Source organism: Chionomys nivalis, chromosome 7, assembly GCF_950005125.1.
Source record: "Chionomys nivalis chromosome 7, mChiNiv1.1, whole genome shotgun sequence".
Lineage (NCBI taxonomy): Eukaryota > Metazoa > Chordata > Mammalia > Rodentia > Cricetidae > Chionomys > Chionomys nivalis.
In genome coordinates this window covers 56,114,097-56,138,597 of record NC_080092.1, presented here as the reverse complement: position 1 = coordinate 56,138,597, position 24,501 = coordinate 56,114,097, and the positions used below count along the sequence as shown (strand labels likewise).

Below are 24,501 nucleotides of genomic sequence, written 5' to 3'. Positions count from 1 at the left end.
TGAGCTCCAGCCTCCTGAGTAGCTGTGGCTACAGGCGGGTACCACTGGGTGTTTACCATTTTTACATGCATAGCACAGTGACCTTAAATCCGTTGTGTTGTTTAATCTTCCCTAAGTGAAGCTGCAGGTGCATCCAGAACTCTGTTTCCCTCTTCTGCCAGTCTCTGGTTACTCTGTTTTACCTTCTGTCTCGGACTTTGAGCATGGCACAGTCCTGAGTGGCAGTTATCTTTGTATGTACATGTGTGGGGGCGCCAGCGGTCCATGTCAGGTGTCGTCTTGGTCACTCCCCATCCTATTTCTGAGACAGGCTTTCTCACTGAACCTGGTCCATCAGTTGGGCTAGCTGACTAATGAGCTCTGGGGATCTCCCTGTCTCTGCCTCTCCAGTCCGACTTCACTTTTCCAACAGCCACTTCTAGGGATTAAATGAGGGTCTTTACGCTCAGTCTACCAACCGAGTCAGTCCTCGGTCCTCAGTTATCTTTTTATAGAAATTGAATGTGTGTCCAGTGACCGTGTCCAGTTCAGTCAGGTACGCAGCATCAAGCATGGCTCTGAAAACTGGAGCTCCCTACTTTAGGTGATTTAGAGACTGTAGAAAAGGAGTGGCCCCTGAAATAGCTAAGGAGGTGAAGGCATTGGTCCCCAAGCCTGATGGCCTTTGTTCCATCCCTAGGGCTGACTCCCTCAAGATGTCCTCTGAGGACATACAGGTATGAACATATCCATGAACCTCACACATACACAGATAAATATTTTTAAAGGAGAGAATTTAAGTGGAGGAAAGGAGGTCACTTTTAAAAGTGCATCTTATGATGCAGATAAACACACACTTTTTAACCACTTTCCTTCAGTGGTGTTTTCTGAGCAACTTATCTTTTCCTTGCTGATTTTAAAAGGCTTTGCTTAAAACTTTAAAACTGGGCTCGGTAGTGGCGCTGGTGGAAACCTCTAAGCCTCGCACTCAGGAGGCAGAGGCAGATGTGCTGGTCTAAATTGTTAGTTCCAGGACATCCAGGACTACGCAGAGACCCCCTCTCTCCAAAAAAGCAAATAAAAAAATTAAAACCTGTTAGCTGTTTGTCACAAGATGCATTGTCACAGTTTTCCCATGCTCAGGTCTTAGGATTCAAGAATAATGGAAGGCCAAACTGTCAGCGCAAGCTTCCTTGTCGGTAGCCTGTGCCCTTTGCCTGTGCATCTCAGTTTTTCTTTCTGTAGGAAGAACTAAAGCACAATCAGTTCTGTTTAGTCTTTTAAAGTTTATGCTAAATGTGTTTGTCTCAAATGGCACAATCCCATCTCATTTCCTTGTGCCACTTAAGACCAGTTTTGGCAAACATGAACTAAACGGGTGTGTGACATGCCTGCAAGAGTTTGAGCTTGACAGTTGGAGAAGGCATGCATACACACAGTGGCAGGAGACTTCCCACCCGTGCTCGCTATTTTTAATATTTTAGAACACTCTGGGATATATTTTTTAGCTGCCCTTGTAAGCTGCAGGCACTCTGGGTGAGCAGCCCAAATGAGGCTGACTTTGGCCTTCAAAGCCAATCATAGAGATGAAATCCAAGTCCATTAATTTGTTATTTTAAAACATTGGGGTATGCAATTTACAATTTTAACATTCTTCAGCTTCATAAACATTTGTATAAAGGGTGAGGGGGCAAGCACATACTCTCACGGTGTGGCGCTTCTTATTTTCTGCTTGAGAGACATGTTCATTTCCCCTCCTTTTTCTCTCTGTTGCCTTGACACGACTGCTTCTGAACTCTTCTCATCTCTCCCTGCTGTGACAGTTGACTAGCACGTCATGGTACCTGAAAGTCTTTCAGCTCGTATTTCCCACCAGCTGTCAGTTGCAAAATAAGGTTGCTTTGTCTGGGGGAAAGGGTAGAATCCTTTCTGCGTCTCCTTTTCCTTTGAAGCTGAAGCACTTGAGGGACAATTGAACTGCTTTTAGGTTTCCTTACCACCCAGCTTTCTCTTCTGATGGAGCCTACTATGAACACTGTCCTGTTGATGACATCGATTTGTTGCTATGGAAATAGTGGTGGTATCACAGATTTAGCCAGTGACTTTACTGCAGGAGAAATGGGCAAGGCTTTAGGGAGAACCTCATTAAAACTGAAAGCTGTCAATTCTGAACAGTTGAAAGGTAAATGGAAACAACCTTTACTGTGCGAAGACAAGAAAAGCGAGCCCTTTGCAAATGCATGGTGTGCAGCTGGGCGCCCGGGTGTGTATTCTGACCCTCTCAGAGCTAAAGGAGTAGGGTTTCCTAGGGTGTTCACTGCTCACATTGAAATCTCTTGACTGGGTTTGCACTGAAGCAGCTTTTCTTTTAATTTCCAGGCCATGGGCAGCAGCAAGTTGTTCCTTCTCCAGCCTCAGCAACCACACCACCAGCCAGCAAGCCCCAGCCACAGAATGGAAGCTTGGGAATGGGTAAGATGTTACTCAAGAATATCAGAAGTGATGGGTCAAAATCAAAATAATGTATTAAAATTTACTTGGAGGCAGGCGGCAGTGGCACACACCTTTAATTCCAGCACCAAGGAGGGAGAGGCAGGCAGATCTCTGTGAGTTTGAGGCCAGCCAAGGCTACACAGAGAAACCGTGTCTTGAACCAATAAACAAACAAACAAATAAATAAATAATATAAAATTTACTCTGGGACTGAACAGTTTTTAAAATTCTCTTCATGGTTCAGGCACAGTAGCCTAGGCCAGCAGTTAGAGGTATTAGCAGGAGGATCAAGAGTTCAGGGTCATTCTCTGCTACTAGCAAGTTCAAGGCTAGCCTGGGTTGGTAAGATTCTCTCTGGAAAATAAAAACCAAACAAGCAAACAAAAACTTCCATTCATTGTAGATTGCAACGAATAATTCCAACTAAATTTCCACCTTTTTACAACTTCCTAGCCACTTGTTACTTTCCGCTTGTCTCCAAATTTCCTGTTTGAGGCTTTCATAGGTATTTATCATTTCTCTTGAGACAGAATTGTTCCTTTTGGCTGTGACTTCTATTTTTTCTCTCTTCTAGCTTTCTCTGTAGCAGGTCTTGATGGGGTCATTTCATGTACTTCCTGACCCTTGTTTTAGGAACCTTGTCGTCTGGGATGCCACCCTTATGACCTGTAGAAGATGGCTAAATTTACTTTTAGAGTTTTGTTTTTACTGGGTTTTATTACCACATCATACTGCCTTCTCCTTTTTCAACTCTTTTTATATTTTAATTATATTCAAGATTTATTTATTTATTTATCCTTTGCATGCCATGGTATGCAGGTAGAGACCAGAAGACACATTGCTGGAGTCAGTTGCATGTCCTGGGGATTGAACCTAGGTTTCCAGGGTTAGTGACAGATACTTGGATCTGCTGAGCCATCTCTCTGGTCCTCCGCCCCCGTCGCCCCTTTTCTTTTTTAAATTCAAGTTCCTAGGAAAAGCTGAATTAAGATGTTGGTAAGATTCCATGAGATTTTCAGGACATAGAAATTTCCCCATTGGTCTTCATTGTTTTTAGCCCATCCCTGTAATGGTGTAAATCTCTCACCTCCCCATCTTATACTCGGCTCTGACACTGCAAATGGCTGGAGGAGGTGGTAGAATAAATTCTCTAAAATGATATGTGATTAAAAGGCACCTACTTGGGGGAGCTGGAGAGATGGCTCAGAGGTTAAGAGCACTGGCTGCTCTTCCAGAGGTCCTGAGTTCAATTCCCAGCAACCACATGGTAGCTCACAACCATGTGTAATGAGATCTGGCGCCCTCTTCTGGCGTGCGGGCATACATTGAAGCAGAATGTTGTATACATAATAAATAATCTTTAAAAAAAAAAAAAGGCACCTACTTGGCTGAAACTCGGACAGTGCACCACTTCTCTCCTCCTCCATGGACTTGCCTATTCTTTGCCTTTCTTTGTCTTATATTGAAATTTATTTATTTATTTATTTATTTATTTATTGAGACAGGGTTTCTCTGTAGCTTTGGAGCCTGTCCTGGAACTCCCTTTGTAGACCAGGCTGGCCTCGAACTCACAGAGATCCGCCTGCCTCTGCCTCCCAAGTGCTGGGATTAAAGACGTGCGCCACCACCGCCCGGCTGAAATTTATTTTTGATGATCAATTAATGTTCCCTAAACTGTGAGAATAGAAAATGGACTAGATGTATGTGTCAGGTGGCTCCCTGGTATAAAAGTATTAAATAAATTAATGGATGCTTTTGTGTCTTTAATAAATTTATGGGGAATGGTCCCCCAACACCTGTTGAACCAAGTACCTTGCTGGTGCTAGACAAGTGCTCTCCTGCTGAGCTACATCATTAGGCCTAAAATTGTGTGTGGAAGGGTTATCCTGTGTATATACACACAGGTACATGTTCTTTCTGCAGTGTGTGTTTCCTTGTGTCATCTTCAGGAACATTGTCACTCTGACTCCCAGAGCAGATAGCTCGGCTAGTGAAAGTGCCTGGTGGCCCTTATTGAACCTCCAGTACCCACAGTGGAAGGAAAGAATGAACTCCACAGAGTTGTCCTCTGCCCTCCATAGCCACATCCCCATAAGTCCATCAAACACACATGTATACATAATAATAATACTTTTTTAAAATCATTTTTTGTTTGGTTGGTTTTGAGACAGGATTTCTCTGTGTATCCCTGGCTATCTTGGAACTCTTTCTGTTAGGCCAGACTGGCCTCGAACTTAAATAACCATTTGCCTCTGCCTCACAGGTGCTGAGGCTAAAGGTGTTGCCATCATGCCTGACTATAAAAAAATCTTTTTTCTCTCTCTCTCTCTCTCTTTCCCTCTCTCTCTCTCTCTCTCTCTCTCTCTCTCTTCTCTCTCCCTCCCTCCTTCCCTTTCTCCCCTTTTAATAAATGCTTTTATGGCTAAAAAAAAAAAAAAATCTTTTTAAAGGGCCAGGCATAGTGGTAATCTTTAGTCCAGCACTTGGGCCAATCAAGACTGCCTAGTGAAACCCTGCCTCAAGGAGCTTGAGGGGTGTGTATATGGAAGAAATGAGATGGCTCAACAATTAAGAACATATATAGCTATTCTAAAAGACCTGAGTTTGATTCCCAGCACCCATGTCAGGCAGCTCACAACTGCCTGTGACTCCAGCTCCACCTCCAGGGGATCTGGTGCCTCAGCAGGCACCACCCACACCCACCCACGTGGCATACACTTGGACACACATACACATGAGCGAAAGGGAAAAGTCAATCTTTTTGAAAAGCATTTTGGTATAGAAGGTGGGAGATTACTGACATTAGAATTTGGTTTCTTAGCAGTTGACGTTTTCTAGATAATAGTGTACATGGGAAGGATCCATTTGTCAGTAGACGCTGGTTGTGCTCCTGCTGCACAGGAACAGCTGTGTAGCTTGGAAAAGGGAGGCGAGGAGGTCGTAGTACCACACTACCCATTTGCATCTTGAGCAAATCTGCCTTCTTAGTCTCTGTTCCCAACTGAACACAGCCCTGTAAATTTCATCCTAGAGTTCCCTGCCCTTTGACAGTGTCGAGATGACACACTGGTGATAGATATTCTTTACTGGCTCCTTAGCTTCTCCTGTGGCATGGCCATAATGAGAATTAATTTTAAACTTAAATAAAATAATGGTTGTCTGGCAGGGGAGATGACTTAGTGAGCAGAAACATTTGCTTTGCAACCATGAAGATCTGAATTCAAATCCTGGAGCCTCTCTAATGACAGCACCCTCGGAAGATCAGAGGTGGACACAGGACAATTCCTGAAAGCTTGTGGGCTGCTAACCTGGCACATGCAGAGAAAAGACAGCAAAGGGAACCTGTCTCGAAAAAGTTGAATTTTGCTGGGTGGTGGTGGTGCACGTCTTTAATCCCAGCACTGGGGGGGGGGGGGGGCAGAGACAGGCAGGTCTCTGTGAGTTGAAGGCCAGCCTGGAAAGCCACACAGAGAAATCCTGTCAGGAAAGCAACCCTGTCTTCCCAAAAAAAAAATTTTTTTAAATTATTATCTGACCTCCACATAACGTGCATGTGTACTTGTGAGCATGCACTCACACACATTTCAAAAAGAAAAGTGAAATGATTGCCCTTTTGCGGTGTGTTTATACAGGTTCCACTGTGGCTAAGGCTTATGGTGCCTCAAAGCCATTTGGAAAACCTGCTGGAACTGGCCTGCTGCAGCCTTCAGGAGGGACACAGTCCAAAGTGGTACCCATCGCCAGCCTCACCCCTTACCAATCCAAGTGAGTTGTCACATAGGATAAGGGTGGGACCCGTTACCAAATTGGTCCAGGAATTTACCATGCACTCCTGTGTGACTTACGTGTGAACTTCTGTATCACCACCACAAAGAATGTCTTTCTTATGTTTTCTGAGCTAAGAAATACACAATATGACAACCTTTAAACACTTTTATCAAAAAAAAAAATGGCAAAAATACCTTTCTGCCATAGCCTATGGAGGTTTTGTCATTTTTGAAAATTTTGAGGTTCAAATTATTTATGGATTAAGGAATCATTTGGTAGTCTTAGGAATAGAATTATACATATTTATTTACATATAATTTGTGCTAATTCACATTTCATCTCTTATAAATAGATGGATTTTAGTCCAGAATTTGTTACTACGATTTAATTTGGCTAAGGTAGTCTGTCCTGTTTGTATTAACCATATTAATATGCCCCAAACGTGGATTCCTTTGCTATTTTTTCCATTAAAAGTTAATTAAAGCACTGAACATTAGTGGGCCTTTTTTTCTCCAGAATTCTTTTAAGATATGTCCTTGTTTATCCCTGATAAAGTAGGGAGACAATTTCCTGTGTAGAATTCTAACTGAGGAGATCAGTATTCTCGGGGTCTGTTTTCAGGATGGGCACCAGGCTAAAGCTCCAGGCTCAAGGACTCCTTTTTTAAAGAATGGCTTCTTTCCAGGATCATACCATTTTGGGTGCTTTCTTTTGGTGGCCTGTGAATGCCATGCTTTGTAGACTTGTATTTATATTTGACATGCATTAGAAATGAGGCAGACATTTGATAGTAATTGTGTCAGTTCCTCTAACTGAAAATTGTGGCAAAATATAATTGCTGGTATAACTACATTTTTTTTCCTTGGAACCCTTCATTAAGGAGATATTGTTGCCTTGGTGATGTTTTTTGAGGAAGGGAGAGGGTTTATAAATTTACTTATTTGGCAGGAGAATGAGTTAGTGTTAAACTACCTGGTATATTTTACTGTTTGCTTATTCTGTAAACTGTCAAACCTGTATGTCATCTTGGGGTTTTAATTAGCTGGATTAAATACAGCTAGCATTGACAGATAAACTCTGCATAAAAGAAGGCCACAAAAAGATGATTTTTGCTTATCTTTATTCCAAGTAAGAAAGACTGCACACACTAATATCATCTGTTTATTCCTAGTAAGGAAGACTGCACACACTGATATTGTCTGCTTGTTTTTAGGTGGACCATTTGTGCCCGTGTCACCAACAAAAGTCAGATCCGTACCTGGAGCAATTCCCGAGGGGAAGGGAAGCTTTTCTCTATAGAGCTTGTGGATGAAACTGTGAGTAGGCCTGTGGGAAGGCGCTGGCCTCCAAGGCTCGGGCTCAGCTCTGAGACCCATGAAGTGGCAAATATCATTAGCAAGAAAGAAATATGGTTGTCACTGGAGCTTTCTGTCTGTGGTAGTTTGTGTTGTTTTGTTCTGTTTTGTTTTTGAAGCAGGATTTATTTCTGTGTGTGGCCCTGGCTGTCCTGGAACTAGCCCTGGAGCCCAGGTTGGCCTCGAACTCGGAGATCTGCCTGCCTCTGCTTCCCAAATGCTGGGATTAAAGGCATATACCGCCACCACTGGGCTTTTGTAGATTTTTGGTGCTATCAGTATGGGCTAATCAGATGAAGTACTCCTAAAATTAGTACACTGTTAACGGTCTCACACGCTGGAGAGACTGCAGTGCTCTAATTACATTGCTGGAGGCTCAGTTGAAGTCCTGGGATGTGATGCCTGCTACAGAGCGGGGCATTTGCCTCCAGCAGAAGGCAAACAACGGCTGTTCAGCTTTAACTCCTTTGTGGGGATGGTTTCTGACCATATATACTCATTATGCTTTACTTAAAGGAAAATGCAGGGGCTGGAGAGATGTTCTTACAGATGACCTGGGTTCAATTCCCAGCACCCACATGGTGTCTTCATAACCATCTGTAACTGCAGTTTCATGGGTCCAGCTGTGTGCCTGGTCTCCCTTCAGGCATCAAGCATGCACATGATACACTTATACATGCCAGCCAAACACCAGTGCATATAAAATAAACAAAATGATACTGGTAAGGTTAGAAGTTTGCAGCTTTCTCCCCTTCCTCTTCCTCTTGTTGTGTGTACGTGCAGATATCTTAACAGATTTGGTATTGGGAACTAATTTCCTGCAGCTTGTATGGATAAGGTTTTAGCCATTCAGTTAGGTTTCTTACCCATCTATAACATACTGCATGACAGAAAAGTAACAGTGAAATCAAATCTCAAGCTCCTGACAGTGAAGTAACCCATCATTCAGGTTGCAGGCGTGAGGAGGGCTGCTGAGTCATCGGGGCTCAGCACGCTTTCCCGTGGGCTTTGAGCCTGTCATTCAGGATCCAGAATTTTTTAGATAGCCGGGCGGTGGTGGTGCGCGCCTTTAATCCCAGCATTCGGGAAGAAGAGGCAGGCGGATCTCTGAGTTCGAGGCCAGCCTGGTCTATAAGAGCTAGTTCCAAGACAGGCAACAAAGCGACACAGAGAACCCCTGTCTCGAAAACAAACAAAAAAGTTTCAGGTAACATTTTGAAAATCACTTTACTATGTGTGCATGCTCATACATGTGTAAAAACTAGAGAACAACTTGGTGGTCTTCCACCTTTACATTAGTTCCAAGGATTGAACTGGGGTGGCCAGGTTTGCAGGACAAGTGCCTTTGTCTACCAGACTACCTTACCAGCCTCTTTCCATTTTTAACTTAGGTTGTTCGTCATATACCTCAGCTAGTTGAACTTCTTTTGTTTTATCAGAATTGATAGCTTGAAAGGATGACTGTAAATGCAGGTTTCTGGAATGTCTGCAGCCCTCTGGGGTCTCCTTGCACGTGTAGTGCTGCTCCACAGATGTTACTTTAGTGCCAAAATGGCCGGCTCTTGCTGCTCTGAGTGAGTGTCCAGCAGCACAGTTCTAATGTGCCCTCGCTTGCTTCTGCAGGGTGAAATCAGAGCGACTGCTTTCAACGAACAGGTGGACAAGTTCTTTCCCCTTATTGAAGTGAACAAGGTAAGAGCCCATCGTCAGAGCTGAGGAGCTGACCAGTAAGTGCCATGAGCACAGTCGGCAGGTTGTATCGTGGGAAAGGCTCTGCTGAACTGATTGCATTCCTTGACTTGCCCTCTTTTGCAGGTGTATTATTTCTCAAAAGGCACTCTGAAGATCGCTAACAAGCAATTCTCGGCTGTTAAAAATGACTATGAGATGACCTTCAATAATGAGACTTCTGTCCTTCTCTGTGAAGATGACCGTAACTTACCCACAGTTCAGTTTGATTTCACAGGGATCGGTGACCTAGAGAGCAAGTCTAAAGACTCACTTGTAGGTCCGTCCAGGGTTGAAAGCAAAGAGTAGTGATTATGTGTTCAGTGTTTGGGGTGGTGCACAACTAACACACTTGCCATGCATTTTTTGGTTATGTTTTAAAAGGGGCCTTGATCTGTGCTCTTACAGATTGTTCTGTTTCAGACATAATCGGGATCTGCAAGAGCTACGAAGATTCAACTAAAATCACAGTGAAGTCTAACAACAGAGAAGTGGCTAAGAGAAATATCTATTTGATGGACATGTCAGGGAAAGTGGTGACTACAACTCTGTGGGGAGAAGATGTGAGTCCTCGCCTGACAGAGTCCGTGGATGCTTGTCCTCGTGAGCTGGGAGGGACAGAGTTGTGCTGTCTAGCACTTCCTTGAAATCCTTTACTTGTGTGAGATGATCAGTTACTTCAGCTTCCCATAGTGGAAAGTCCCTTCCTCTTCCTCAGGAAAGGCTGTGATAGATTGGTTTCCTGGCAGTCTGGACAGATTCTTGAATATAAGGTCTGTCTTATTTAATACATTGACAGTACTCATGCTGCTACTGACTGCTCTCCATAGAAATATCCTGTACCTTCTTCCTGCCAGTGATGCTCTGTGCATTTGCTTTGCAGGCCGACAAGTTTGATGGTTCTAGACAGCCTGTGATGGCTATCAAAGGAGCCCGGGTTTCTGACTTTGGCGGACGAAGCCTCTCTGTCCTGTCATCTAGCACTGTCATTATGAATCCTGACATCCCAGAGGCCTATAAGCTTCGTGGATGGTAGGTTTTGTGGACATCAGCTAAGTGGTTACTTGTGCTCAGGCTTTGAGAAGAGCTGGTTTCCATCAGCATGTGAGCTTCTGCCGAGCCTTTGCTATTGAGTTGAGTGGTTCCTGTATTTCTTGGAGCCATTATGCCTTCTGAGGTGGTGGTCTGAAAGCCCTTCAATTGACAAACCCATAATCCCCTGATGAACCTAGAGAGTCAGAAAAAGCAATTTGAATATAAGTGCTGCGTGCTGACCTTGATCCCCCCTGAGCAGGTACAGCAAGGCTTTAGCCGCTGCATGCTGAAGGAATGTATTGAGAACATCTTTTGCTCCTAGGCTTGAGCTGTGGGCAGCTGATGTGGGGGTAGAATGTGCTCTCTCACTCTGGAGTCTCTGAGCTGGTCACATCTTCTGGTGTGTATTCACTGGGCTCTGACAAAGCACAGTGGGAACAATGGGCTTTTTGTTGGCGTTCTACCGTTATTCCCAAAGCACTCAAGACAGGAGAGCTTGTTAAAATCCCCACACCATATCTAGCTTTTTAAGGCATTAAAACTCTGCCTTAGAAGAGCACTTCATCCTGAGAATGTCGTGTGGAAGAATTGATGTAGGCAAAGAAAATACTTTACCCGGCCCAAGCTTAAGTCATTTGTATAGCTGTAGTTATGGGGAGTGTTGGTGGGGGATTCCAGCTGTGGCTTAAAGTTTAGGGGGCTCGAGAAATAGTTTATATTTCATCCTCCTCATTTTTGTTTTGAGTCTGATATATACTGGTAGCAATAATATTTGAATGATTTGATAGACCATCTCCTGGAGTGTCTATCGCTTAAGCCATCCTCATCTACATCCACCTATGTGACTGCTGATAGCTGGCGCTGCATTATATGACAGGATCCCATAACAGTCTGGCTAGAAACAGTTGTGTCGTTGGTTTGGTTTTGCTAGTTAGTTTTCCTCCAGGGTCTGAGCCTAACTCCAGGTTAATTGCATGCCCACATGAAGGGTGTTCGTGTTTCACTGTCAGTAACTGATCTGTCCCCTGAACTTCTGTTCATCCTGTTACTGATCTGTGAGAAGTTCAGTGCTTGCACCCCACCCAGGCAGGGGTCAGCCACATTTAGATCTTGGTACTGATGGAGTGGAATTTTTAAAGGCTGCCAGACAGGCCATGGTGGCACACGCCTTTAATGCCAGCACAGTGGCAGGCAGTTCGAAGCCAGTGTGGTCTATAAGTAAGTTCCAGGACAGCCTGGACTGTTAAATAGAGAAACCATGTCTTGGGGTGGGGGCTGCCCATCTCCTTGCTCTGTTGACTCCTGATGAACTAACTGTCTTTGGTGGCAACTGTCTGTAACTAAACTTGAGCAGCTAGTAGTGGTGAAATAGATTCTGCACTCTGTCCTCTGTGACGGATGTAGCTGCTCGTCTGACAGCTGTGGCCTACGGCAGCAGCCACTCTGGGTGATCCCTTTTCAGGGAGTCAGTTCTGTATGTGGTTAGCATACAGTTCCCTATCACTTGTGTGTTTGTATATTTGTGTTTGTTTAAGACAGGGTTTCTCTGTGTAGCCCTCACTGGCCTGGAACTCAGAGATCTGCCTGCCTCTGCCTCCCGGGTGCTGGAATGAAAGCCATGTGCTGCTACGCCCAGTTCATATGTTTTTAATCTCCGGCCCACTGCTCTCTGCCACTTGCATATTCTTGCTACCTTTTCCCTGGCTTCTTTTCCGTCAGATTAGCTAGTAGGTGGTCAAGAGGTATAATCAATTTTAGTAATAATTTTATATAAATGAACTTAACCTTGATGTTTGCCTAAGCAAATTCTCACTGAGAAAGCAGATCTCTAACAGGGCAGATAATGCTTTCTGATGAAGTACATTGAGTTCTGTAACTGATTAGGCTTAAAAGATTTTCTACCATGAAAATATTTTTGGATGACTGGTGAAACAAAAACATCCCTCTTTATCTGATTCATTTCAGTGATTGAGGTGAAGTTTCAAAGCCCGGGGGGGCTATGCCAGTTTGCTTTCTGTTGCTGACTTTGTTCACAGCTTTTAATATGCAGATGGGGAAAGGTTCTGTGGTCTGTGATACTTTGACATTGTGTGTGTGGGGGGGGGTCATCAAAGCAAACAAGATCAAAAGGCCATTGCATTTCTTCAGTGGCAGCTGGTGGGGACAGGAGCACTCATGGCTAATATATCCAAACAGCACATTTGAAAAGGATGCAAAGTTCTGTCACCATTGCTTATTATTTTTTTAGGTTCGACTCCGAAGGACAAGCCTTAGATGGTGTCTCCATCTCTGACCTCAGGAGCGGAGGCACCGGAGGGAGCAATACAAACTGGAAAACTTTGTACGAGGCTAAATCTGAGAACCTGGGCCAGGGTGACAAGGTACCTCTCAGAAGCCCAAAAAGCAACAGGGGACTAAGTTTTTAAATCTCCTCTCAGGTGCTGTCTGGGGGCTGTATTCACTACTTGGTGGCGGCTCTGAGTTCCTGCTGGTGTAAAGGCTGTGTGTGCTGAGAGGTGTGTGGTGGCCTCTGGTGTGAGACAGAAAAGTGAAGAGTTCCTGGACACCAAGACTTTGCGATGTGGTGTGAACTGACCTCGGGTCCGTGTTGGTTTTTTGAGCAGAGTGTGATTCAGGCTGCTGAGCACCAGGCAGCTCCTCTTAGGTTTCAGAGTCATAGGCAGAGAGCCGCTGCTGTCCTGCCCAGGACTGACTCTGGTATTTGACTTTGGTTGCAGCGTCTGTCTCGGTGTTTACGTCATGATCCTCTTGCCTTGGTCTAACCTGCGTTCTGTTGGATCTCTGAATCATTTATTTCTCTCCCTGCTGCTCCTTTGTTGTCATCGTGTACAGCACAGGTTTCCTCCTCCGTCTCCCTTCACTGTGCACGCGATCCATCACTGTCATCCTCAGCAGTTTGTAATGCTATTGTGGGACGTCTTGAGAATTAAGCACTGGCTAGATTCTGTTTCTCCTGTCACCCAGTTGCTCCCTTAGACCACAGATAGACAGTATGCAGTCAGAACTGAGCATACAGGACACCTGTCCGCGCTCGGACTTTAAAATCAGGCTTTGAGTCTGAATTTAACCTGGAAATACAGAGAAACACTTTAGGCATTCAACTAAGATTTATTTCTCTATAGATTTTTTTTTACATTCATTTTAAGTTATTTTTTATTTGTGGATAGGGCGTTCATTTTCCTCTGCAGTATATGAAATTCAAACTCAGCCTTCCCTTTGGGTCCCAGGGACCAGACTCAAGCTAACCAGCTTGAGAAGCAAATGCCTTCACCCCTGAGCCGACATATCGGCCTAAATTTTCTCTCTTTTTAATGCTTTTAGTTTTACATGTATGGATGTTTTTTCCTGAATGTGGACAACTGGAACCTGAAGGGTCATCAGAGCCCCTGGAACTGGACTTGTGAGCTACTGTATGGGTTCTAGGAAACTGAACTTGGGTCTTCTGCAAAAACAACCAGTGTTCTTAATGGTTGATCCATCTCTCCACATGTATTCAATTATGTGGAGACCCTCACCTTTAGCGTGCTAGGCAAGCTCTTCCACTAGCTACACCCCCAGCTCTAAAGCTGTCTAAACTGGATGCTAACGTAGTCTTTTTAAATGTCCGCATTGTTTTGCCCCTCTGGTCTGAGACATCAAGTAGATCCAGTGTGAGCCAGGCAAATACCTTTAATCCCAACACTTGGGCGGCAGAGACAAGTTTATCTGTGAGTGCGAGGCCAGCCTGGTCTTCATAGAGAATTCCAAGATAGCCAGGGCTAATAAAAATGGCCTAGTGGTTAGTAGCTTAGCTCTGAATTCAGGGTATACCTGGATTTTGCAGTTACTTGACACTACCAAACCAAAACTGAACCCATGGATTTAAGAACTTGTGGGGGTCCAGAGGTGAAGCAGGTATTCACCCAGAGCCTTTAACGTGACTTAGTCCTTCTGGGCCACTTACCTGTTTACAGGGTTTTAGTCATGGGTACTTTGACATTCTCTTGAACTTTTTTACGTCCAGGAGTTGCCAGTCAAGACTGTGAACTCGCTGTCTGTTATTGTCGATAAAATTTTATGGCAGTGGGGAATGATGCTGCACAACTTTAATCCCAGCACTCAGGAGGCAGAAGGAGGCAGATCTATGAGTATGAGGCCAGCCTGGTCTACATAGTGAGTTTCAGGACAGCCAGGGCTACACAGAGAAGTCCTGTCTCAAAGAATTTTTTTTATTGAATCATCCTCATTGTGTTGTCTATGGGTTGTCTTGCCCCACAGTGTCAGTGGAGACTGACTCAATGGCTTGTTGATCCTAAAGTTTTTCTCTGACTTGTTACAGGAAAAACTTACTGATCCCTAAACATAAGGGTCTAAATCACTGTCATTGTAAAAAAAATGATACGCTCGGTCAGCAAGGTGACTCAGTGGGTAAGGATGCCTGACCCCAAGCCCGACAGCCTGAACTCCGTCTCAGGCTCACGTGACGAAGGAAGATCACCAGCTCCTACAAGTTGTCCTCCAGACTGCACACACATCCTGTGGTATATGTGCACGAGCACAAAAACACATACACACATAATAAATACATACTTTTTTAAAGTATTATGTGCCGGCTGTTGAAGGCACTTGCTCTGCTATCTTCAAACTTGAGTTTCCTAGAACCAGAGTGAAAGGAGAGACCTAACTCCTGAAAGTTGTTCTCTGGCCTCCACAAACACTGTGGCACATGTTCACCTGCGTTGGTATGCATGTGATCATCATACGCATGGAGATGCGCATATATAACAAGTAACACGTTAAAAAGGATTGTGTGGCCAGGTGTGGTGGTTAAGCATTATAGAGACAGAGGCAGGTGAGTCTCTGAGTTCAGAGCTAGCTTGTGAGACATTGCCTGAGTGCTGGCTTACTGCCTCTGGGTTTGCATGTAGCAAACACAGAGTGAACAGTCCTGTGTAATCGGGCTGTGAGTGTGGGAACTAGAGCACATATGCACTTAACCACTTGCAAGTAAGAGCAGCTTCGAGTGGCCTGTTGCAGGCCCAAGTGTAACTTGCTGATTGGGTCTGTGATCCTTTTCCCCCACAGGCTGACTATTTCAGCACCGTGGCGACGGTGATGTTTCTTCGCAAAGAGAACTGTATGTACCAGGCCTGCCCAACCCAGGACTGCAATAAGAAAGTGATTGACCAGCAGAATGGGTTGTACCGCTGTGAGAAGTGTGACCGGGAATTTCCCAACTTCAAATACCGCATGATCTTATCGGTAAGTGGAATGGTTAGAAGCCTTACGGTGTTCACTGATTGTCATAGGCAAGACACCGGGGAAGGTGACAGTAGAACCCAGGTGGTTCGTGGTAAGGGACTCAGAGATGAGTTCATGTTGAGGAGTAAGGGCTTTGCCCTGGCTCAACAGCAGCATCCGTGCTGCGTTTTATGCCCAAAAGTTGCATTGAACTGCCCTAGCCAGTGCGGCCCTCAGTGGTCACAGTGTGGTGGTGCTTGCCTCCTCACTGTTGTGAAGAGAAGTTAATTTGAAATTGCATTTCCGGAGAGCAGTAATTGTACTTATTTTTCTCGTGGATACTCTTGTTTGTTTCAACCTTAGTGGAACTGACTTTAGAGGAGTGTGCCAGAGCACGGTTGTTGCTCCTTTACTCTGCTTTGGTTTGCTTTGATTTGACAGTAAATACTGTGTCTAAACCTTAAAAATGTTCCTGTTTCCTGAAACAGAAGCCACCTACAGGGAATTTATCCTGAAGAAATACTCAGCAGTATTAGAGCTGTGTGAAGCTGTTTACTTTGAAAAGCTGGATTTGGCTCTAATGCCCTCTGTCCTGTTGTTACTTCCTTTAGTGACCACTAAAGGAAGCCACTCCAGTGACTAAAAGACTATGAAGGCCTTCGGATTTGCATCTTTCAGGCTGGGTTGTACCTCAGTGGATGACGCATTACAAGTATGGAATTCTCATACTTGTAGGTGGGTGCAGGAGGATTAGACATTCAAAGTCATCCTCGGCTACATGGCAAGTTCAAGGCCAGCTGGCTAGCTTGGGCTACATTTTTGACCTGGTCTCAAAAATGAAAAATAACCAGTTAGGCAGTGATAGCTCATATCTTTAATCCCAGCACTCGGGAGGCTGGCACAGGCGGATCTGTGAGTTTGAGGCCAGCCTGCCTACCGAGTGGGTCCAGGATAACCAGGGCTACACAGAGAAGGCCTGTCTCAACAAGTAAAACAAAAAGAATTTGGAGTTGAATATAGCTGTCAGTGAAGTGGTTACAGTGCCAGGGGGAGGTGAGAAAGGTGAGTCCTGGCCTGGCCAACTCAGCAAGCTTTCTTGGCCTTCAACAATTTAATTTAAACCTTACATCTGCTGGCAGACATGTCATTGTTTCTGTCACTTGGTAGATCTGGTGAAAGGTTTGAAGGTCTTTAATACTGGCTCTGAAGTTAACTGTGTTGCTCAGTAGTGACTTAGAACCATCTCGTGCAGCTCTTTAAATTAAAAATGTGGGCTGGGGAGATGGCTCAGCAGTTAAGATCACTGGCTGCTCCTCCAAAGGACCTGGGTTCAATTCCCAGCACCCATATAACAGTCACAACTGTCTGTGACTCCAGCTCCAGGGGATCTGGTATCCTCATACAGACATACATCAGGCAAAACCCCAGCGTACACACACACACACACACACACACACACACACACACACAATTTTTTTAATGCCTGCAATGGGTCTTAAGAGATGCTCAGTGGGCAAAGCACCTACCTCCCAAGCGTGAGGACCAGCATCGAGTGAGGTGACTCAGGCTTAGGCCTGCAGCTCACTGGGCATCAGCCTCGCCAGTTGCTGAGCTCTCTGTTCACTCAGAGACCCTGTCTCAGAAGGTGACAGGACAATAACAGTAGAAGACACTCAGTGTCAGTCTCTGGTCTCCACCTGCAACACATAATACAACACACACCATAAGAAAAGATGTGTAGATGTGAACTCGGCCTGTAAGGTGGGCCTGCTTAGACTACCCAATAAGACTTTGTTTTTTAAAAATAAAATAACTGAGCATAGCAGCGTATTTCTGTATTCTTGGCATCTGTGGTGGGGGGCAAGAGGAGTCCAATGCCAGCTTTGACTACATAGCAAGTTTGAGGGTAGATTGGGTTGCATTATATGCTGTCTCTAAAAACTGAAAGATGCAATATGTGTAGAGAGAGAGAAAGGATAAATAAGTAAAATAAAGAGATTCCATTCTTGCCGTTGGAAGCGCATTTGAAATGCAGTGCAAAGCCTTTGCATCTAGAGGGGGAGCACAGTCTCATGCATGCTTCCGTATCGTGGGGCTTTAGTTAAATCACATCTCTAGAAGACTGAGCTAAACCACATTTTAAACTTCTTCCCATGGCGACTGTCACAGCTTTTAAAAGACTGGCATAGCATCGCCTGCACTTAACAATGAAGCCTAGCTTAACCCCGCCTCCCTTCAGAGTGCTCAGAGCATCTATCTGTACAGCCTAACCTGCTTTATGATAAAAGGATGGAGCAGTTCATATGATTTATTGGATACTATACTAAAAATGAATGAATTTTTCGTACTAAATTACTAAAAAAAAAGAATGACTGAAACGGGACACTTCTTCATATAAGGGGAACCGTTCAGTCAAAGCGCTGAAAGTCAAGGGCTGTGTGTGTGATGGCAGCGTCTTAGGTAGGCAAATGTAATCTTCCTCTCCTTGGGTGTCTTCCTTTTTTATTTATTTGCTGAAATAATAGAGTTGTGTTTTTTAGGCAAATGTTGCAGATTTTCAAGAGAACCAGTGGGTGACGTGTTTCCAGGAGTCTGCAGAGGCTATCCTTGGACAGAATACTGCGTACCTTGGGGAGCTGAAAGAAAAGGTTGGCACCTGGTTATTAGCTCTGAGATAGCGCTTGTTGTGCCGCTGAGCTGTTTACTGCTTGCTTCTTTGAGGGTTGTATGAGCTCTCATTGTACAGCTCATCTAACAAGGGGTAATGAATCGGGGAACATAAAGGAACCTTACACAGAGGCACAAACCACCTGTGTCCTCATTACTGTTTTGTTTTGTTTTTTACACATCAGAGCTGGTGTGCCTGCAGTCTAGAGCTACAGGCGTCTTCTGAATAACTCAAAGTTCAGGCACGCTCTTTTAACCTAGTAAATATCTGCTAGATAGATACCTTTTTCAGATCTTGGAATAAGTGCATATCTGGGGTCCTTGCTATTTCAGGTTGTCAGATGGCGTTCTCACAACGTGACTTTGTTTTAAAGATCACTTTACATGCTGTGGTGACGATTCCTGCCTGTTGTCCCAGCACTTCTTTTGGGCTAAGATAGTTTTGCATAGTGAGTTCAAGGCTAGTCTGGACTGCATAGCAAAACCCTGTCTTAAGTATAGATATCTATATCTCTGTGCGTGTGTGTGTTGGGACACTTGATTGCTCGGTGAGTAAAATATTTGCAATGGCATGCAAGCCTGATGACCCAAGTCCCATGACTGGAACCCATGTGACAGCAGAGGAAGAGAACCAGCTCCATGAAGTTGTCCTCCAGCTCCACGTGTGTACCTGTGGCATGCACATGCACACAGTAAAAACAAATAAATCCTTTTTTAAAATTACTTATTTCACCTTTACTAGTTTGCCTTTTTATACATTAGATTTACTTAATGCAGATAATGGGTTACTGATTATACCAGACATAAGAAAGATACTTGCTGAGTTAAAACAAAGGCTAGTAAAGGCCGTACTTTCTAGGCCATGGAAATTGGCACCTATCTACAGCCTGTGTCTTTTTCCCCTCCATTTCCTCCATATTGATGGGATACATGTAAAGACCACAAAGAAGAGGAGTTGCTTGTTTTGACGTGCTGCTCTTACTCTCTCTGCTCCTGCCCTTGTCTCCTTCCTAAATTCTCTGTGAGGGCTCTGAAAATAGGCTTTTCGCAGAAGTAACTGGGATTGACTTTTAAAGTGCAATAGTCTTTTATCTGTTTTGCCTGGTTCTCTATTTTCATATCAGATTTTCAGGCTCCAGGCAGCCTTTCAGGATTTTTATGAGCTTATTATAGTTGACTGTTCTTCGCTGGTGAATGAGGACATACAGGACTTCCCTCAGGAACCATGGTGTTCTGGGAGTATGTGTCCCTTGGCCCTAAAAGTAATGGCATCCGGTTTAAGTTTTTGAAGATTTAACACATTATTTTGTTTATATGTTGAAAGTCCAAGGAATAACTTTTTTCCTCAAATAGCACCTACAAAAAAAAGTCTGTGTGATAAAACTATTTTCATAAGCTACAGGGATACTTAGCTTATATGAAATGTTAGGTTTTTTTTGTTTTTTTTTTTTTGTTTGTTTGTTTTTTTTTTTTTTTTTTTTTTGCTTTTTTGAGACAGGGTTTCTCTGTGGTTTTGGAGCCTGTCCTGGAACTAGCTCTTGTAGACCAGGCTGGTCTCGAACTCACAGAGATCCGCCTGCCTCTGCCTCCCAAGTGCTGGGATTAAAGGTGTGTGCCACCACCGCCCGGCATGAAATGTTAGTTTTATGTAAAGTTTTAAGTTCATGTGTTTTATGCCTAAGCAGTCTGAGGCAGGAGAATGCCAACTTAAAGAACAACTGGGCAACTTAGTAAACATGGTCTCAAAAGTTAAAAACGGGAGGGGGGGGTGCTGGGTACCCCAGTTGTATCCCCCCCACACCCCCAGTCTAAAAACCAGCTTCTTAAAGAATCACAACAAAGTAACCAAGTCAGATGGCATTTAAGGGGTGTCAGAGGAGGAAGGCATCTTCCAGCCTTTTCCCGGTGTTGCCCGCTCCCCCCATCTCCTCAGTAGCTGCACATACAGAGGCTAAAATGAGTAGATCTGATACCTGAACGTTTTTCTTTGTAATGCTTTTGCCCATCCAGTTCTTTTGTTTTGTTTGAGACAGCCTCACACTGTAGCCCCAGCCAGCTATGTAGCTGATGCTGGCTTCATGCTCACTGTAGTCCTCTTGCCATAGCCTCCAGAATACTGTGATTACAGGCATGGGCTATGCCTGATTATTATTATTATTATTATTTTTTTAAATATTTATTTATTATGTATACAATATTCTGTCTGCGTGTATGCCTGAAGTCCAGAATAGGGCACCAGACCTCATTACAGATGGTTGTGAGCCACCATGTGGTTTCTGGGAATTGAACTCAGGACCTTTGGAAGAGCAGGCAATGCTCTTAACCGCTGAGCCATCTCTCCAGCCCCTGATTATTATTTTTTAAATTGGCACTAAGTTCTCACTATGTAGCGCTGGAACTCAAAAATATCTACCTGCCTTTGCCTCTCCGGTGCTGAAGTTGAAGGCTTGTGCTACCAGACCCAGCTCCTACTCAATTTTACTTTATTTTGTTATTTATTTATTTTGGTTTTCAAGGCAGGGTTTCTCTGTAATGGCCCTGACTGTCATGGAATTTTCTTTGTTGACCAGGCTGGCCTTGAACTCACAGAGATCCACCTGCATCTGCCTCCCAAGTGTTGGGATTAAAGGTGTGTGCCACCACCATGCACTCAGTATTTTTATTTGATTTCTATGTGTTGTACCTGCTTGTATGTATGTGCACCACTTTCCTGCCTGGCACCTGAGACAGGAGAGGGCATCAGGTCCCCTGGAACTGGAGTTACAGGTAGCTGTGAGCCACCATGAGGGTTCCAGGAAGGGGACTCTTGGTCCTTCTCAAGAGCAATGTGTGATTTAACCACTGGACCCTCTACCCACTTCTTAATTCACAGTGAGGTGCTGGGTGGGGTTCAGGTTTCTTCCCCCACAAGTATTCCAAATCTTAAATGTGTTTCCTAAGAGTATTTTTTAAAAATTAATTATGGTAAAATTAACGTAAAATACCATAATATATTGTTTTCTTTTTCTCTTGTTACCACTTTGAGATACATAGTGGCATTGGTCCCATTCAAGCTCTCAGGCCCCTGTGTGCCCTTGAGCAACAGCTCCCCATCTTCCTTCCCCAGCACTGGCAGCCGGGGTTCTGCTTCTGTGGGCCTAATAAAGTCTGCTCTCAATTCCACACATTCAGGCAGCTAGGGATCAAAAATATTTGGGGGATAAATTGCACATTTATTGACCGTGTGCAGATTATGTTTCCTTATCACTGTTCACCGGCCAATCCATGTAATGCTCACATGTTATTTACATTTGGTATTACAAGTAATCTACAGATGATTCCCAGCATACGGGTGGGCGGATGTGCGTGGGTTCTGTGTAAACAACCATTTTACATAAGGAACTTGAGTATCCTTGGAATTCAGCGTCCACTGGAGGTAGGGCTCCCAGGTCCAGGTATTTAAATACTGAAGGGAAAACGGTACTCCTAAGTAAAGTGTTTTGATTTTTGATAAAGTTCTACTTAAGCAGTTTTATGTGATGAAACACATACAAATTATTCTTTCCTGAGAAATTTCAGCCCTCTAGGGTGATAATTCTCAGCCTTTTCAACAGTTTAATAGGTATTTTCCAGTAGTTGCCATGCGTTGTTTTTACAGAACGAGCAGGCGTTTGAAGAGGTTTTTCAGAATGCCAACTTCCGATCATTTACATTCAGAATCAGGGTCAAGCTGGAGACCTACAATGTAAGTAAGGTCCCGGGGGCAGAAGACTGTGTTGGGAAATTGCTTTTGTTGACCACAGCAGCACTGAGTGTTAGTGTCAGGAACTACCCACAGGTGTGAGGCCCGTGCGCTCGTGCTCATGGAATCTGCCTGCACTTGGGTGCTGTTACTGTGTAGATTTGGAAGCCAAACTCGGGTTTGCTTTCTTTTCTGAACACTCTGGAAAGAAGATAGTATGGCCTTTTCTATTACAGGCTTATGAAATTTTTGTTGTCTCTGTACTTCCAGAAAATGTTGTATGTGGACTCTTATTTTTCACAATTTACATTCCAAAAATGTATTAAACAAATACCATGTGCAGATAAAAGTATCTTGATGAGCCTTTAAATTAGCCCCAATGTTATAGAGTTGCATAGTTGTAATAAATAGCATTTACTAGGCAGTCACTGTCCTGGCCCCTGTCCATCTCTTATCTGCTGATCCTCACAGCACCTTCTGTGTTCGAGCTCTTGTTGCCCATTTTTGACGATGGAAAGAAGTAGGCATACAGAGAATGGAGGGGCAGAGCCAAGATTCCGACCCAGGCCATTGGAAATCTCAGGACATTTTGTAGTTACTAAGCATGTGGACACATGAAGGCCTCTAGCTAGACTTGTGTGCTGCTGGCTGTCACCATGTTCTACTCAGAGGTGCAGTTTAGTTCCTGGAGACAAGCTGAATGAGATTCTGTCAACTCCCTTGCAGCCACCAAGCTTACACATTCTGAATTACCATCAGCTTGCTGGTTGTGTTGAGTGTTGGTGGGATACAGTCATTAAAGGAGATTGTAGGGTTACTTTCTCTTCCTGTGTGGACAGGGATGGTGAAGGACAGACAGATAAGCTTGCCCAGAGCTGGAGCAGAAGCCAGATTCCTGCTGTTGCAGCTTTTAGGGCGAGTTAGCTATCTGCTCTAGGCTCCCGCTGCACCCATATAAAGACAATAGAGACTAGAGACCCCTCCACTTCAGTGGGATGCTGGGTCTGAGCACAAAATGCCGAGGATGGGCAGGGGGTCTGTAGAAGGGATCTGAACACTGACCCATTACCGGGATTTCACAGCACTTCCTCTGGGAATGTCTAAACTTCCCTTTTCCTGCTGGACTCATTGAAAGCAGTGAAGCAGAGAAGGGTATCTTCACTGCTCCATGCCTGGCTGTCCCACTCACAAAAGGCTTTTCTCTTTTCAAAGGACGAATCTCGAATTAAGGCCACTGTGATGGACGTGAAACCAGTGGACTACAGAGACTATGCCAAGAGGCTGATCATGAACATCAGGAGGAACATATGATGTGAGCAAGTGGTACTGATGGCCAGAGCTGGAAAGTAAAGAACGGAAATAGAACGGCTTTCTTCCCGCCCCGTGTGACAGCCTCACAGTGCAGGGCCGCGCTCAGCGCAGGCAGCAAACATAGCACCAGGCCCTCCCGTCTTCAGGCTTTTGTCGCCTTTATTTACTAAGATTTTGTTATCGTCAAACAGGAATTATGTCATAAGTAATTGACCCTACTTTGTGGATAATGAGGTAAATTATGTTACTTGGGGTTTGCTTTTCCTGTGGTGGCACCTTTATGTCTTGGGTTCTGCCTGAGGGAGTGAGGATGGGGGAGAGCCCAGGTGTTTAGGGGCTGTGTCTTCTGGAATCAAAGGCTCACTCTTTGCCAAGGTACCACATGGTTATTAATGCTTGGAATGGCAAAAGGGTAGAATTATTAATCAAAAGCCTATCGTTAATATCTGAAGACTGTCCTTCCTTCAGGGTTTAATAGATTTAATAGACTGAGTCAGATGGGTCTGATATTAATCAAAATTGTCTCTTCTGAGGATGGCTGATAAGCATTGACTTGCTGTCCCCCAGGGACATCCAGGCAACTACAAAGCATTGCTTGAGTTTTCACTTCAATTAATGTTGCATTTGGTTGCCAGATGCACCATCTTTACCTGCACATTTTTTTTCTTGCATTCCTATATTTTATTTTTGATTAAAGCTGTGCTAAATAGAGAATTTTCGAGAGAAGCCCTTTGTTTCCCTTGCTTTGTTTGAATAAACAGTATATCTTTGTTTGTGGATCCTACTTTCTTTGACTCTAAAGGGTTCTTGTAACTGGAAAGCAATTAATTAGCCTTCGTAATAAATAATCACTAGGGAGAGATGTTAACTCATTACTATCTTAAGAGATTAGGCTGAGGCCTGGAGATCATTCTTACAAATGTTTGCAACTCTGAAATGCATCTTTAACAGAATGAAAACACCAAAAAGGAAAAGCCGTTGTGCCCAAGAACGCTGATGATCTGGCACTTTGGGATTTTATTGATGTTTACACAGCAGCCTAACACCAAGCAGGCTTTGAAATGTGTAGACAGTGCGCGAGGAAGAAAACAGTAATTACGCTACTAGGCTTTTCATTCGGCAAGAGCATGCTTGCTCTGTGTGTTCCTAATCATATTAATTATCTATCTGGTTGCTGCAGCCCACCTCTTGGCATTTGCTGCA

At 44.2% G+C, this 24,501-nt stretch overlaps 1 protein-coding gene across 1 annotated transcript in view; it reads left to right on the top strand.

Annotated features, from left to right (window-relative positions):
* Rpa1 (replication protein A1) overlaps positions 1 to 24,070 on the top strand; it is a 52,511-nt gene extending 28,441 nt beyond the window's left edge. The window contains exons 6-17 of the mRNA XM_057776843.1: positions 2,359 to 2,451; positions 6,105 to 6,237; positions 7,454 to 7,556; positions 9,219 to 9,287; positions 9,411 to 9,603; positions 9,747 to 9,886; positions 10,207 to 10,355; positions 12,607 to 12,739; positions 15,444 to 15,620; positions 18,140 to 18,247; positions 21,904 to 21,990; positions 23,200 to 24,070. Of these exons, the coding sequence (XP_057632826.1) occupies positions 2,359 to 2,451; positions 6,105 to 6,237; positions 7,454 to 7,556; positions 9,219 to 9,287; positions 9,411 to 9,603; positions 9,747 to 9,886; positions 10,207 to 10,355; positions 12,607 to 12,739; positions 15,444 to 15,620; positions 18,140 to 18,247; positions 21,904 to 21,990; positions 23,200 to 23,298 (1,484 nt within the window). The 3' untranslated portion in view covers positions 23,299 to 24,070. The remainder of the gene's footprint in view (positions 1 to 2,358; positions 2,452 to 6,104; positions 6,238 to 7,453; positions 7,557 to 9,218; positions 9,288 to 9,410; positions 9,604 to 9,746; positions 9,887 to 10,206; positions 10,356 to 12,606; positions 12,740 to 15,443; positions 15,621 to 18,139; positions 18,248 to 21,903; positions 21,991 to 23,199) is intronic.
* The last annotated feature ends 431 nt before the right edge of the window (positions 24,071 to 24,501 follow it).